The 13,153-nt window shown below is 51.4% G+C and overlaps 1 protein-coding gene across 10 annotated transcripts in view; it reads left to right on the plus strand.

Annotated features, from left to right (window-relative positions):
* The first annotated feature begins 288 nt into the window (after window positions 1-288).
* LOC143926649 (cadherin-1-like) overlaps window positions 289-13,153 on the plus strand; it is a 39,688-nt gene continuing 26,823 nt past the window's right edge. For 5 of the 10 annotated variants that reach the window (XR_013262115.1, XR_013262114.1, XM_077450600.1 and 2 more), the window contains exon 1: window positions 290-405. Coding sequence is in view for 6 of the 10 variants with exons in the window: in XM_077450600.1 (XP_077306726.1) it covers window positions 367-405 (39 nt within the window). In the remaining 4 variants the exon portion in view is untranslated. Of the gene's footprint in view, window positions 406-13,153 lie in introns of all 10 variants that reach the window. The other 5 variants (XM_077450613.1, XM_077450642.1, XR_013262111.1 and 2 more) reach the window with 3 other exon arrangements.

Here is a 13,153-nt window from a genome sequence, read left to right on the forward strand (position 1 = left end):
GGAGGGGGGGGGAGGATGGGGGGAGGGGTAGGACGGGATGGGGGGCATGACGGGGGGAGGGGGAGGATGGGATGGGGGGCAGGATGGGGGAGGGGGAGGACGGGATGGGGGGACGGGATGGGGGAGGTCGGGTGGGGGGGGGGTGGAGGGAGGGGTAGGACGGGATGGGGGGCATGACGGGGGGAGGGGGAGGATGGGATGGTGGGGCAGGATGGGGGAGGGGGAGGTTGGGTGGGGGGGCTCAGCCCTCTCACATCTGTAATTACTTAAACATCTGGAGGGCTTCTCTCTTGCCACATCCCTATGAAGGGGGGAGGGGAGGCTCTCAGACTCTTCTAGAGCCAGTTATTGGAAGACGTGTCCAGGATGAAGCTCTGCTGTCTTCTCCTCGTCTTTCTGATTCAGGTGAGAAAACTTTATTTCTGATGTTTCCCCCAATAATCGCAGCTTCTGTCACCATACTGCATGGCCGGTGTCACTAGGAGGGGGGTTAAAATCCCACCAAAATCATTTGCAGCAACTTATGATGGGGGTACATGGGAATCGCTGTTCATAGGTCACCCTGGGTGGGGGGGGGGGGTCATCCGCAAAACTTCTCATTCACTGCAAGACTCCGAGAGGAGAGGAGTATTAGAGGAGTGTCCTATAATAGAACATCATTGTTCTCTTATTATTGTCACATTCTTCGTTACCAATCCTTAGATGTGACGGCGCCATTTTTGCTTTTATTTTCATCTGGTGATCCTGCCAGCAAGTCTGTTTTTCAAAAGCACAAGCTCTACTGCAGAATTACAGTGATGGGACAAACCATTTACCACTGAGAGGGGTGCTTACAATGACCAGCTTTTATTTATCTTTATCTAAAATCTTTATCCCAAAAAGAGCAAAACTGTTACTGTAACTGATTACAAAGTGTGACGGTGGGGGATGGTGTACTTAGGGTCATAGGTCCTCCATGTATGACGGTGGGGGATGGTGTTCTCGGGGTCATAGGACCTCCATGTATGATGGTGGGGGATGGTGTTCTTGGGGTCATAGGTCCTCCATGTATGATGGTGGGGGATGGTGTTCTTGGGGTCATAGGTCCTCCATGTATGACGGTGGGGGATGGTGTTCTTGGGGTCATAGGTCCTCCATGTATGACGGTGGGGGATGGTGTTCTTGGGGTCATAGGTCCTCCATGTATGACGGTGGGGGATGGTGTTCTTGGGGTCATAGGTCCTCCATGTATGATGGTGGGGGATGGTGTTCTTGGGGTCATAGGTCCTCCATGTATGACGGTGGGGGATGGTGTTCTTGGGGTCATAGGTCCTCCATGTATGACGGTGGGGGATGGTGTTCTTGGGGTCATAGGTCCTCCATGTATGACGGTGGGGGATGGTGTTCTTGGGGTCATAGGTCCTCCATTTATGATGGTGGGGGATGGAGTTCTTGGGGTCATAGGTCCTCCATGTATGACAGTGGGGGTGGTGTTCTTGGGGTCATAGGTCCTCCATGTATGACGGTGGGGGATGGTGTTCTTGGGGTCATAGGTCCTCCATGTATGACGGTGGGGGATGGTGTTCTTGGGGTCATAGGTCCTCCATGTATGAAGGTGGGGGATGGTGTTCTTGGGGTCATAGGTCCTCCATGTATGACGGTGGGGGATGGTGTTCTTGGGGTCATAGGTCCTCCATGTATGACGGTGGGGGATGGTGTTCTTGGGGTCATAGGACCTCCATGTATGACGGTGGGGGATGGTGTTCTTGGGGTCATAGGACCTCCATGTATGACGGTGGGGGATGGTGTTCTTGGGGTCATAGGGCCTCCATGTATGACGGTGGGGGATGGTGTTCTTGGGGTCATAGGACCTCCATGTATGACGGTGGGGGATGGTGTTCTTGGGGTCATAGGTCCTCCATGTATGACGGTGGGGGATGGTGTTCTTGGGGTCATAGGTCCTCCATGTATGATGGTGGGGGATGGTGTTCTTGGGGTCATAGGTCCTCCATGTATGACGGTGGGAGGATGGTGTTCTTGGGGTCATAGGACCTCCATGTATGACGGTGGGGGATGGAGTTCTTGGGGTCATAGGTCCTCCATGTATGATGGTGGGGGATGGAGTTCTTGGGGTCATAGGTCCTCCATGTATGATGGTGGGGGGTGGTGTTCTTGGGGTCATAGGTCCTCCATGTATGACGGTGGGGGATGGTGTTCTTGGGGTCATAGGTCCTCCATGTATGACGGTGGGGGATGGTGTTCTTGGGGTCATAGGTCCTCCATGTATGAAGGTGGGGGATGGTGTTCTTGGGGTCATAGGTCCTCCATGTATGACGGTGGGGGATGGTGTTCTTGGGGTCATAGGTCCTCCATGTATGACGGTGGGGGATGGTGTTCTTGGGGTCATAGGACCTCCATGTATGACGGTGGGGGATGGTGTTCTTGGGGTCATAGGACCTCCATGTATGACGGTGGGGGATGGTGTTCTTGGGGTCATAGGGCCTCCATGTATGACGGTGGGGGATGGTGTTCTTGGGGTCATAGGACCTCCATGTATGACGGTGGGGGATGGTGTTCTTGGGGTCATAGGTCCTCCATGTATGACGGTGGGGGATGGTGTTCTTGGGGTCATAGGTCCTCCATGTATGATGGTGGGGGATGGTGTTCTTGGGGTCAGAGGACCTCCATGTATGATGGTGGGGGATGGTGTTCTTGGGGTCATAGGACCTCCATGTATGACTTTGGGGGATGGTGTTCTTGGGGTCATAGGTCCTCCATGTATGACGGTGGGGGATGGTGTTCTTGGGGTCATAGGTCCTCCATGTATGATGGTGGGGGATGGTGTTCTTGGGGTCAGAGGACCTCCATGTATGATGGTGGGGGATGGTGTTCTTGGGGTCATAGGACCTCCATGTATGACGGTGGGGGATGGTGTTCTTGGGGTCATAGGTCCTCCATGTATGATGGTGGGGGATGGTGTTCTTGGGGTCAGAGGACCTCCATGTATGATGGTGGGGGATGGTGTTCTTGGGGTCATAGGACCTCCATGTATGACGGTGGGGGATGGTGTTCTTGGGGTCATAGGTCCTCCATGTATGACGGTGGGGGATGGTGTTCTTGGGGTCATAGGTCCTCCATGTATGATGGTGGGGGATGGTGTTCTTGGGGTCAGAGGACCTCCATGTATGATGGTGGGGGATGGTGTTCTTGGGGTCATAGGACCTCCATGTATGACGGTGGGGGGATGGTGTTCTTGGGGTCATAGGTCCTCCATGTATGACGGTGGGGGATGGTGTTCTTGGGGTCATAGGACCTCCATGTATGACGGTGGGGGATGGTGTTCTTGGGGTCATAGGTCCTCCATGTATGACGGTGGGGGATGGTGTTCTTGGGGTCATAGGTCCTCCATGTATGATGGTGGGGGATGGTGTTCTTGGGGTCAGAGGACCTCCATGTATGATGGTGGGGGATGGTGTTCTTGGGGTCATAGGACCTCCATGTATGACTTTGGGGGATGGTGTTCTTGGGGTCATAGGTCCTCCATGTATGACGGTGGGGGATGGTGTTCTTGGGGTCATAGGTCCTCCATGTATGATGGTGGGGGATGGTGTTCTTGGGGTCAGAGGACCTCCATGTATGATGGTGGGGGATGGTGTTCTTGGGGTCATAGGACCTCCATGTATGACGGTGGGGGATGGTGTTCTTGGGGTCATAGGTCCTCCATGTATGATGGTGGGGGATGGTGTTCTTGGGGTCAGAGGACCTCCATGTATGATGGTGGGGGATGGTGTTCTTGGGGTCATAGGACCTCCATGTATGACGGTGGGGGATGGTGTTCTTGGGGTCATAGGTCCTCCATGTATGACGGTGGGGGATGGTGTTCTTGGGGTCATAGGTCCTCCATGTATGATGGTGGGGGATGGTGTTCTTGGGGTCAGAGGACCTCCATGTATGATGGTGGGGGATGGTGTTCTTGGGGTCAGAGGACCTCCATGTATGACGGTGGGGGATGGTGTTCTTGGGGCCATAGGCAGCATTCCTCCTCCTCCTCCTCCAAACACGGTGAGTTGAGTTGATGACAAAGATCTGGATTTTGGTCTCCTCTGATCACAACCCTTCCCCCGGTTCTCCTCGGAATCATTCGATGTTCATTAGTGATCTTCAGATGGACCTGTACATGTGATTTCCTGAGCGGGGGGGACCTGTACATGTGATTTCCTGAGCGGGGGGGACCTGTACATGTGATTTCCTGAGCGGGGGGACCTGTACATGTGATTTCCTGAGCGGGGGACCTGTACATGTGATTTCCTGAGCGGGGGGGACCTGTACATGTGATTTCCTGAGCGGAGGGACCTGTACATGTGATTTCCTGAGCGGGGGGGACCTGTACATGTGATTTCCTGAGCGGGGGGACCTGTACATGTGATTTCCTGAGCGGGGGGGGGGCCTGTACATGTGATTTCCTGAGCGGGGGACCTGTACATGTGATTTCCTGAGCGGGGGGACCTGTGCATGTAATTTCCTGAGTGGGGGGGACCTGTACATGTGATTTCCTGAGCGGGGGACCTGTACATGTGATTTCCTGAGCGGGGGGACCTGTACATGGGATTTCCTGAGCGGGGGGGACCTGTACATGTGATTTCCTGAGCGGGGGGACCTGTACATGTGATTTCCTGAGCGGGGGGACCTGTACATGTGATTTCCTGAGCGGGGGGACCTGTACATGTGATTTCCTGAGCGGGGGGGACCTGTACATGTGATTTCCTGAGCGGGGGGACCTGTACATGTGATTTCCTGAGCGGGGGGGGGGCCTGTACATGTGATTTCCTGAGCGGGGGACCTGTACATATGATTTCCTGAGCGGGGGGACCTGTACATGTGATTTCCTGAGTGGGGGGGACCTGTACATGGGATTTCCTGAGCGGGGGGACCTGTACATGTGATTTCCTGAGCGGGGGACCTGTACATATGATTTCCTGAGCGGGGGGACCTGTGCATGTAATTTCCTGAGTGGGGGGGACCTGTACATGTGATTTCCTGAGCGGGGGGACCTGTACATGTGATTTCCTGAGCGGGGGGACCTGTACATGTGATTTCCTGAGCGGGGGGGATCTTGCGGGGGCTGCAGGATTTCAGTCCCTCGCGGTGTGTTACCGATTGTTCTCTTGGTGACTATGGTCCCAGCTGAGATCAGGGAGAAGATTCTCCGGTGTAGTTCTGGGCGGATTCCTCACCGTTCTCCTGATCATTGATCCTCCACGAGGTGAGATCTTCCATGGAGCCCCAGACCGAGGAGATCCATCGTTATTTTGTGAATAATAATCCCACCAACTGTTGTCACCTCTCACCAAGCTGATTGGCGATGGTCTTGTAGCCCATTCCAGCCTTGTGCAGGTCTCCAATCTTCTCCCCGACATCCTTGGGCAGATCTTTGGTCTCCATGGTGGAGAGATTGGAATCTGATTGGTTGCTTCTGTGGACAGGTGTCTTCTATACAGGAAACAAGCTGAGATTAGGAGCACTCCCTTTAAGAGAGAAGAGTTCTCCTAATCTCAGCTTGTTGCCTGTATAGAAGACACCTGGGAGGGAGAAATCTTGCTGATTGATCGGGGTTCACATACTTATTTCACTCATTAAAATGCAAATCAGTTTATAACTTTTATGAAATTAGTTTTACTGGATATTTTTGTTGTTCTCTCTGTTATAATAAACCGACCAATAAAATTATAGACGATCGTTTCTTTGTCAGTGGGGCAAACCTACAAAATCATCAGCCGATCGAATATTATCCCCCTCACTGTATAGACAAAGGAGATCCTCGGCACCTCACAGACCTGGAAGTTCTCTGATTGGACACAATTATCTACATTTTCCTCAAATCTTTTTCAATTTCAAAAGAGACAAAACACCGGAAATGTCCGTATTTATTACATGAATTATAACTTTATTGTTTTGTTTTTGTTTTAATTTTTGAATGGAGTAAGAGAGGGGTATGACCCCTGTCAGGTTTTTTTTTTTCCATCTGTGTCCCATGGGGGGGGGGGGGGAGATTTTCCTTCTCTTCCTGTCCCATAAGCAAACAGGAAGTGAGAGGAAATCCCTGCACAGTGAGGGAATCCCGGGGTGTCACCGGAACTAGTGCCCCCATTGGGGGAGGTTTTCCTTCAATCCTAGCTGGACCCTCCCCACTCCTTCCATGTTTTAGTACTATGCAAAGACAGGGAAGTCATCGGAGAACATCCTCTGCACTGGAATTGGATGAAGTCGGATTGTTTTAGATTTAACTTCCTCTTACTGAAGAGTGAAGCTGCCTGTGGATGGTGCTGGGTCAGCAGGTAAGTTGATGCATAAAGTGTCATTTATGATACAGAGAAGAGTCTCTGTGATAAGAAATGTATACATTGTGTCCTATGAAGGGACTGGGTGACTTTTCTCCTATTGGCTCCCGTAGGTGTGCCATGGAAGCGCGGAGTGTGAGCCGGGATTCACCGAGCAGCGTTACGCTTTCACCGTGACCCGCAAGGTTCTGGAACGAGGAAGAGTCCTGGGGAAAGGTGAGCGATCTGATTGTGTGAGATGATGGGGGGGAGGGGCACATACAGGACACGCCATAGAGGGATAGGATGTGTTCAGGACCGGGACATCCAGCACCAGGGCAACGATCCAGAATTGCACACCCCTCCCCCTCCCTTCAACTTTGACCCTAAATTTTCATAAGAAAACCACATACTCCGTATTTGGGTATGTTGGGTATATCTGCACATTGTGGGGGCAGCTCACCTAACCACCACCCCCCCCCGATACCCCCCCCCCCCCCCCCCCCCACATTTGGATTTTTTTTAACTCCCCTCTAAATAGCTGTTGCTAGGGGGTCACTCGTAATCTGCCTCCTTCAGTACCCTGGGCTCGTGACATCACTTCCCCTCGGCGCAGGTAGGGCTCAGCTCCGCCCCCTCCCTCATGTCAGTCATCTGGGACACGTGACAGGTCCCAGATGACTGTGCGGCGAATGGCGGCACGCGGCGCCGCTCGCGCATGCGGAAGTGGGTGCCCAGCTGTGAAGCCACAGCCGGGTGCCCACAGTAAGAATGGCGGCGCCGTGGAGCAGGGAAGGAGTGGGGATTCGTTCCCCCGGCATCACTGGTCCCCGGGACAGGTAAGTGTCCGATTATTAAAAGTCAGCAGCCGCAGTATTTGTAGCTGTTTTTTTTTTTTAAGGGGAACCCCACTTTAAGGTCCGTCCAATAGCAGTGAATTCCTCCCCATGCAAACCGCCAGCAGCCGATTACACACAGCGGAATCTTCCGGTGCCGGCACTCGATGTCCTCCGGCACCCACCGATCGTCCGGCAGAGACTCAGAACTGCGATCTGTGAACAAGGCAAATCTCCGTTCTGACGAGAGGGGGGAGGGGAGGGGGGTGAGACGAGAAGGGGGGGGGGAGGGGAGGGGAGGGGGGATTATATTCTGTGTCTCTGCAAAGCAGGGAATAAAATCAACCTCGTTCCCTGGTAAAAGCACCTCCCCCACACTACACACAAACACTGGCTAGGCAGACATTGAACCCTTTGATTGCCCCTGATGTTAACCCCTTCCCGGCCAGTGTCAGTGTATAGTATTAGCACTGATCATTGTATTTGTGTCGCTGGTTCCCTAAGAGTGTCACTTAGCGTCCGATTTGTCGCCGCAATGTCGCAGTGCCGCTATAAGTCGCCGATCGCCGACATTACTAGTAAAAAATAATAAAATATCCCCTAGTTTGTAAATAATCAATATATTCTTATTGGGATTATATTTTATTTTATTTTATTTTTTACCAAAAACATGTAGCACAATACATATCGGAATAAACTGATGAAGATTGTTTTTTTTTTTTTCGTTTTTTTTTTTATTGGATGTTTTATAGCAGAAAGTGAAAACTTTTTTTTTTTTTTGGGCAATATCGTCGCTCTTTTTTTGTTTATAGCGCAATAAATAAAAGCGGCCGAGGTGATCAACTACCACCAAAAGAAATCTCAAAAGAAAGGACGTCGATATGATTTGTGTACGAGTCGCACGACCGCGCAATTGTCAGTTAAAGTAACGCAGTGCCGCATCACAACAATTGGCCTGGTCATTAAGGGAGGGGGGTAAATCTTTCAGAGGTCAGGGGTTAAATTACATTAATCGCAACAAGATTATTAATGACCGGAGAGGTCAGTCGAGGAAGGATTTATTGAGGGAAGGTGAAATATGTGAATTTAGCATAATAGAAGATAATAGAAGATCTCACGTCTGTCACTTCCCCGCTCAGAACTTCGATCGCTGACTCTGCAGACGCGGCAAGTTGAGACGTATGGATAGAATGTTGGGAATGCCTTTAGGAGAAGAGCGCGGGATTAAACAAATGCACCAAATTCAGAATAAATCGCCAACACCCACAATAGTGGAGAGAATTACTTTGCCCCTTGCAGGGGGTCCACACTGCGGGACACGGCCCGCTACCATGTGATCAATGTGACCAATCACAGCAGATCACATGACAATTGTAAATAATGGTTGGCTTCCTTGCATGCCATCCATTGTTTACAATTGTGTCGCTAGCTGTGATTGGTCACATTGATCACATGCTACAGACAGGGCCAATCACAGCCCATCATTCCATGTCATTAGATCAGGGGTCTTCATCCTCCAGTTGTTCAGGAACTACAATTCCAGTGTGCAGTATTGGGGGGAAGTGTGCAGTATTAGGGAAGGGGGAGTGTCCAGTATTATGGGGGGAGTGTCCAGTATTATGGGGGGAGTGTCCAGTATTATGGGGGGAGTGTCCGGTATTAGGGAGGGGGGAGTGTCCATATTAGGGAGGGGGAGTGTCCGGTATTAGGGAGGGGGGAGTGTCCGGTATTAGGGAGGGGGGAGTGTCCGGTATTAGGGAGGGGGGAGTGTCCGGTATTAGGGAGGGGGGAGTGTCCGGTATTAGGGAGGGGGGAGTGTCCGGTATTAGGGAGGGGGAGTGTCCGGTATTAGGGAGGGGGGGAGTGTCCGGTATTAGGGAGGGGGAGTGTCCGGTATTAGGGAGGGGGGGAGTGTCCGAGGGAGGGGGGAGTGGTCCGGTATTAGGGAGGGGGGAGTGTCCGGTATTTGGGGAGTGTCCGGTATTGGGGGAAGTGTCTGGTATTGGGGGAGTTGTCTTGGTATTGGGGGGAGTGTCTGTATTGGGGGGAGTGTCCGGTATTGAAGGGGGTTCAGACGTCTCTCTTTTGGGGCGCAGAGAGTTTTTGTAGAGGTGAAACGCGTTGGGGACGGGTTGTACCCGGATATTAGGATATAAAGGGTTCCCTTTTCTTTTCCTCTTGCAGTGACCTTCGATCCTTGCTCCTCGGGGCCCCGGGCTCTCTACTCCTCCGATGACACGCGATTCCTGAGTCTTCCCCGGACGGGAAGGTGACGGTGAAGAGGCAGGTCACCCATCCATGACGGATCCGTCAGCTTCGTGCTGAATGCCTGGGACGGCGCCGGGAAGAAATACTCGGTGACAGTGTTTGTGTGGAACGAGGGGGAGCAGCAGGTAGCTCGCTCTTCATAGGAAGAACTCTTCATAGGTGTCTGACGACTCCCAATCCCTTCATTGTCTCAGTTATCTTTAAAGGACCCTTCCACACACCCAACCAATCAGGTCCAGCTGTCAGTTTTGTAGGCGGATCCGATGGGAAGGTTGGATGAATTCCTATGGAGCGGAGGGTGTAAATGGACTGGATCTGTCTACACCCGCCTCCCACCGGCTCTGATCAGACCCACCAATAAAAATGGAGGAGCGCCGCCCCCTCTTCTGTTGGGTGGATGGGAGGCAGCAGAGTCCAATTATTCCCGGACCCCCCCATACAGCAGAGCGGGGTCCGCCCGTGTGTGGGCTGCTCACCCCCCCCCCCCCGCTCTGATCGATGAGCCGATCGATCCCCTGCTGATCAGATCGCCCGTGTGAGCGGATCCACCCACAATCTTCCCCGTCCTGTCACTGGATATCAGTTTAGGGGGGCTAAAAAGAGATTTTACTTTTGGGGTTTTTATTGCACATACAGCATCTGACAAAAGTAAGTACACCCCTCAGTGACATTTCTTCTCTCTTTCCATGTGACAACACTGAAGAAATGACACTTGTCTACAATGTAAAGTAGTGAGTGTACAGCTTGTATAACAGTGTAAATTTCCTGTCCCCTCAAAATAACTCAACACACAGCCATTAATGTCTAACCGCTGGCAACAAAAGTCAGTACACCCCTAAGTGAAAATCTCCAAATTGGGCCCAATTAGCCATTTTCCCTCCCCCAGTGTCATGTGACTCGTTAGTGTTACAAGGTCTCCAACATCCTCCAGCTCTGTGATGTCATCATGGGGGAGGGGAAGAGGACTCCAGTGATGACCTGTGAAGCTCTGCTGACCTCCATACCCAAGAGGGTGAAGGCCGTGCTGGAAAATAATGGTGGCCACAGAAAATATTGACACTTTGGGCCCAATTTGGACATTTTCACTTAGGAGTGTACTGACTATTGTCAGATACTGTAAGTTTAAAAAAAATCATCTTAAGATAAGGCCTGAAGATTATATAAACATTATCTGAAAACAGACACCCTGGAGAATAAAATGGTGGTAGCTGCAGTTTTTTGCACAATGGTTCTCCTGAGGATGGTACGATTGTTACTGGCGGGATCACCAAGTGAATATAAAGAAAACCAATGCAGCCAGCACATGTAAGGACCGGGCCGTGCGATCTGCACGGTCTGATACCCGGACCTGCTGGACCTGATCTCATTTTACATGTTCAGCTGCTCTATAGAGTAATAATAATGTATAATAAACCAATAAATTGATCTGCACTCACCTAATAAACAATTTACAACTCCAATAAATGTTTAAAAAGATGAAAATAAAAAACAGCTGACAAATCAGGCCGGGTTCTCATAGGTGTGGGCGTGGCCCTGGAGTCCGGTGCGTTTCAATTCGCTGGTTCAGGTCCAAATTTTGGCCTGAATTCTCACCTGAGCCCAACCCAAAAACGCACACGGGACCCTTTTGGAATCAGCGGCCGCCCCGGACCCCCCATGAGAGCCGGTCACACCCACCTATGTGAACCCGGCCTATATCTCCAATATCACACCCCCATATAAATCGAGCTCCACAAACTGCCACGTGTACTGGGTGAGCGCCGCACACTGCTGACTTCAGGGAATACATTGGAAGCGGAGACATGAAATGAATCAATCGGTGATTGGCGGGTGCAGGAGAGCAGAGCTGGGTGAGATTGAGGTGTGGAGGGACCACTTCTAATTATATCCTCTTTTCTCTTTACTCTCTCCTGAGCTCCCTGCGGAACGATCGAACGTTCTCTGGGGAGAATGGAACTTTCCTTCCATTTCTCTCTCTTCCTCAGATCAAGACTTTTTTTTTTTTTTGTTAAATAAATGAATTTGTGTAAAGCCATGGCGGTGTTCTCTTCCTTCTTCCAAATCCACGTGACCCTCTGCAGGCCACGAGGATAAATACGGTCACAATGTATCATCGAACGTCTTGTATAAAGTGCAGGAGGATAAAGGGGAACTCCGACACTCCTCTTGGTATTTGGCCTTATTTAAAGAGGACCTTCACCCTGCCCATCCCCCGCCGTTCTTTCCTCAGCGAGGTGTCCCCGCGGCCTCCCGGGACTCCTCATCACATATACAGGAGGAGGGAATACCAGCTGGTTGGTGGGCGGAGATGTGCTTGTCAAGGTGGACCAAGATGGCGGCACAGGACGCAGAGTGCGGCCGGCCAATGCTGGATCTTCTGGGCAGGTGAGTATCGGAATCCTGGACAACCCTCCGAGACAGGTAAGTGGGGCTGAAACCAATCAAGAGGAGAAACTAAAGTTAATCTTTAAAGCCTTTGTGTGGGGGTGGGGTGAGCGTGGAACACCCCAGAAGAGAGATGTAAATATATTTCAAACAAATAATAAAACAAAGTGGAGCTCTAATTGTCCCTCAGAGTCTTAATGATGCAATTTGAGGGATGTGCTGGTTCCCAGCAGGTTATACAGAAAATGTCCAACGCGTTTCACGGGTGATTCCGCTTCGTCAGGGCCTTGAGGATCACACAGATGTAAACGTTGTGTGAATTCTACAAATCGAGAGTTGATGAATGTACCATATATCATACAATTCATGGAAATACATAACGATACAATCACCACAGATCTGTTCATCTATTTGTCTTTACACTTATATCAGAAAATATAAACATTGCAACAGATATTGATAAGATTCCTCCACCACATTAAAAGATATTAAATATCTAAACAGTCATATTTTCTATATATATATTATATACACCCAAACGTGTACCGACATTTTCTACATAAAATGACTTAAATGCAAAAAGGTCAAAATAGATAAAATCAGATCACTGTGTAGAAAATCGAATGTGAAATTTCCCCCCCCCCCCCCCCCCAACTCCCCAATAATGACCGCAAATGGAGAGCGGCGGCGCCGTGGGACAGGTGAGGCCTCGGAGCTTTAAAGCCAAAACTTGTTGTGCCGCTCCAAGAAAAAAAAAAGAGTCTCTATATATTCCGACTGGTACTCAGGAATGGGGCGCAGGCGAAAAATGTCACCACCCAGCACCATGCATGAAAATATCGCCACTCAACCCCATCCGGTCTATGTGGTCATCATGTATACCATGACCTCAGCACCGCTCCGCACGCCATGTCCTGCACCGCTCCACACGCCATGTCCTGCACCGCTCCACACGCCATGTCCTGCACCGCTCCACATGCCATGTCCTGCACCGCTCCACACATCATGTCCTGCACCGCTCCGCATGCCATGTCCTGCACCGCTCCACATGCCATGTCCTGCACCGCTCCACACATCATGTCCTGCACCGCTCCGCATGCCATGTCCTGCACCGCTCCGCATGCCATGTCCTGCACCGCTCTGCATGCCATGTCCTGCACCGCTCCCCATGCCATGTCCTGCACCGCTCCGCACACCATGTCCTGCACCGCTCCGCACTTCATGTCTTGCACCGCTCCGCACTTCATGTCTTGCACCGCTCCGCACATCATGTCCTGCACCTCTCCGCACATCATGTCCTGCACCTCTCCACACTTCATGTCTTGCACCGCTCCGCACACCATGTCCTGCACCGCTCCACATGCCATG

Source organism: Lithobates pipiens, unplaced genomic scaffold (genome assembly GCF_037356315.1).
Source record: "Lithobates pipiens isolate NorthernLeopardFrog02 unplaced genomic scaffold, aLitPip1_a1.2 Scaffold_10, whole genome shotgun sequence".
Taxonomy (NCBI): Eukaryota; Metazoa; Chordata; class Amphibia; order Anura; family Ranidae; genus Lithobates; species Lithobates pipiens.